Source organism: Egretta garzetta, unplaced genomic scaffold (genome assembly GCF_000687185.1).
Source record: "Egretta garzetta isolate BGI_Z169 unplaced genomic scaffold, ASM68718v1 scaffold768, whole genome shotgun sequence".
Taxonomy (NCBI): Eukaryota; Metazoa; Chordata; class Aves; order Pelecaniformes; family Ardeidae; genus Egretta; species Egretta garzetta.
In genome coordinates, this window is record NW_009260594.1 from 490,198 (window position 1) to 493,581 (window position 3,384).

A 3,384-nucleotide genomic window follows, 5' to 3' on the forward strand; every position below is an offset into this window, starting at 1 on the left:
ATCGCCTCGCCAGAGGACACGGTGGGCACGGAGCTGCGGGGCGTCCCGCTTACGAGCGCGATCGTACTGCGGTTGCCCCCGGGAACCAGACACCCGGGAGGAATTGTACGGACGCTGGATCCGAACCCTCGTCTCCCGGGAGCTCAAACCCGAGCATCCCCCACACATCCAGGTTGTCCCGTTTACAGCACTGAAATCGATTTAAAGCCTTGAAACTTCCCAGAACGCCGGCTCTGATGCATCTCACCTGCTGCATAACAGATCATTTCGTATCATTTTTTCATCTCCTGACCTAAGGTCGGCACAAAAATCTGCTTTTTATGTTTGCTTATCTTTTTTGTTGGTGGTGGTGGTTTCTCCCAAACCTTTGATTCACTAACACTCAAATGCTGCTGAACTCAAATTGGTGAGCAGGTTTGTGGTTTTGGCAACAAAAGCGGAGAGCGTGCATTACACCTGTCCCTTGCTCTGGGGCCGTTTCTGAGCTGAAACACTCCTCCGGCCTAAACCTGAGAGCTCGCCCTCCCTCCTCCATTTTAAAGCTTCCTCTGCAAAGTAATGCTACAATTATTCCTGCAAATAGTGAAACTTTTTTTTTGGATGGGTATAGCGAATAAATGCTAAACCATCCAGTTATAAACACTTGAAAGGCTTCTGAACTGTGCCATCTGGGTTAATTCGGCACCTACACTCACCAGATGGAGCAGTTTGAGAGCAAAATTCAACTGAACAGCAAAACTGAAAAGCATAATGAATTTCCGCTAACATCAGCATTATCAGATCTAGGTTATGAGTTTAAAAATACAAGCATAATTTATCAGCATACCATTTTCCTTTTCACCTTTTAACAAGAAACAGAAGAAATTCTGAGGAAAAAGTGCCAAAATGTCATTTTTTACCTTTTCATAGAGACAGTGTTCTTTCTAGAGTTTAAGCTTAACCCAGAAAAGGTTCTACTTAACATAGCAGTTCACTACAGTTTGAAACTTTCAGACTTTTTCTGCAGATGGTAATGAAATAATGTTCTCTGCTCACACCGTGGCCTCATCTGCACAGGCACATGGGATTTTACAGAAGCTACTAGCGCTGCCGAGTTCGAGGGGATTGAGTACTACTTAAACACGCATTTGTGGGTTTGAGATCCGTATCTTTCTTTACTGTGATAAATACTCAAAAAATATTTTCTTGTCACTTCAAAGACGTGCTAGAACTTCCATCATTAAACCTGGGTGGTGCCTCAGCGAAGTTAACAAACGCTGCATTTTCTCTCTAATACCCTATAGGGATCTGAACAGTCACCTAAACCACCTTCATGTCTGTTAATCACGATTTTCTGTGGTTAAGTTTAGGATCAATAAAGAATCTCTGTGAATGGTTTTAAACACATTTTTCTGTCTTTAAAGCTAGGTAACATACCTGGCTGCTGCCTCTTTCTTCCCATCCTCTAGTGTTCTCCAGTGAATATGATCTCCAAAACCTGCCAGAGAGAAGGGTTTATAAATGCCGCATAATTTAACATGTCAACTAACAGATGAAAACAGTCCAACCCGTAAGAATATTTTCAACTCTTTTTTTAAAGCAAACTACAATCCCAGTCCTGGAAAGACTTCTGCAAATACTTACAACCTACATAGTCTTCTGAGGAATCCCACTGAAATTAATTAACAAAACCATACCATGCTCATGAATATTTTTTTTATATATGCAAATTACATCAAAATCTCTCAGATATTAAAATTGAAGAGCCTTCTGATTATTCCCCATTCTTTTTCCATCTGTGAATGTTTATTAACAGATTAGCGACAAATTAAACATGTCAGCGCTTGGCTTCCTGAATCCCACTGAATATGAACTAATGCAAAACTTAAAAATTCCTAGGCCAGCATATGATCATTAATTGCTCTAAAACTATTATGCTGAGTATTACTGCAGATGGTAATTATAATCAAAGAGTAAAAAAGAATGCCATTGCACAGGTTTCTGAATGTAAGAGTGACTGAACAATGCAGGAAATACTTTCTCCCACACCCAGATAACAAGCCTTATCACGTGAGTTAAGAGTGATCGAGCGTACGTTTAACAACTGCAAAGCACAGGCTGCCATTTTTTCCGGCCCTGCAGCCAGCACGTGGAGAGCTGACATGGAGGAGATCCAGGAACTGTTCGTAAGGGAGCTCTGTTGGAAAACCTCCTCAGAGGCCTCGCCATTCCAGTAATGCAGGGCTCTGCTGAATGACCAAACATCAAGCCTTGGCTTGCCCCTTCCCGGCGCTGAGGGTTTGGATTAGTCAGCAGCCCCCAGTGCCCAGGGTGCTGAGGGGAGCAGGTTTTGGGAGCTACACAGGGGTCAGGAGCCACAGGCTGCCCCATGCTGACGCAGGGGAAAGTGGACATTGCCTCCAGTAGACAACTATGGCAAAGCAGCTGGAGAAAGCCAAGAACAAGGTCAGCAAAACCTTGCGGCACCTTAGTTCAGCATCCGGGAAGTATGAACAGTTGGCCTTATCTTCTCTCCTGATATGAACAACTGTGAACATATATGACGCAACACATCAAATATTTAGTTGTGCTAGCAGTAAGGTGGGGATGCCTCGTCCATGTCCAATCACACACATGTATCAGCTGCAGAGGCAGCTTCAGACACAAGGCTACGCTTGCACCAGCTGAACGTAGCAGAGCAAAAACCAGTTGGAAGTCACATCTACTCATGACATTGACACGTCAGCTATTTCATTCAAAGGCCAACATGTTAAAACAGGGGAAACCCTCTGTTGTTCTAGCTAGGAAACGCTCTTTGAAAGCTCTTTAAACTAAAACCCACTTTGTGGAGAGCTTCAGTATGTCTTTAAAAGCATTACACAACGCATTACGGGTGTTTCTTTTGAATTAAAGTCATCTGAGGAATTAACTGTAAAACAAAAGAGGAACGATTGGGATCCACACCACAACGCTTCGCTGTCACTGATCAAACTGTGTTACTCCCAGCCTGGAAGAGGAGATTTATCTCTAAGACAGGCTAAAGCCACCACCCGGGGTGAAGCTCAGGGCCTCGGCGCACCCTGGCCGCTTGGACATGGTAGGTCCATGTCCATGTCCATGTCCACGTCCATGTCCATGTCCAAGCTATTGGACACGGCAATCGCACCGGGAGGCCTCGGCGAGCCAGAGGAAAGGTGCGGAGCGGTCATGAAGGAGCAGGGAAGCCGAGGGCGGGAGGGAAGAGCCATTCATCGCCTGCCAAGAGCCCGCGGAAGGGGCCGGCAGAGGCTGGCCAGGGCTGGCAGGGCACCGCAGCACCAGGAAGGGCGGGGGGCGCGGAGGGGCTGCGTCCTGTCGTCCCCCACCCCCCCCGCCCCCAGGCCCTCCCCACCTCACAGCCCCGCC

At 46.2% G+C, this 3,384-nt stretch overlaps 1 protein-coding gene across 1 annotated transcript in view; it reads right to left on the reverse strand.

Moving 5' to 3' along the window:
- TXNDC12 (thioredoxin domain containing 12) overlaps nt 1-1,519 on the reverse strand; it is a 9,123-nt gene extending 7,604 nt beyond the window's left edge. Inside the window, 2 exon segments of the mRNA XM_035900208.1 lie at nt 1,417-1,490; nt 1,493-1,519. Coding sequence (XP_035756101.1) covers nt 1,417-1,490; nt 1,493-1,519 — 101 coding nt within the window.
- Nucleotides 1,520-3,384: the final 1,865 nt, after the last annotated feature.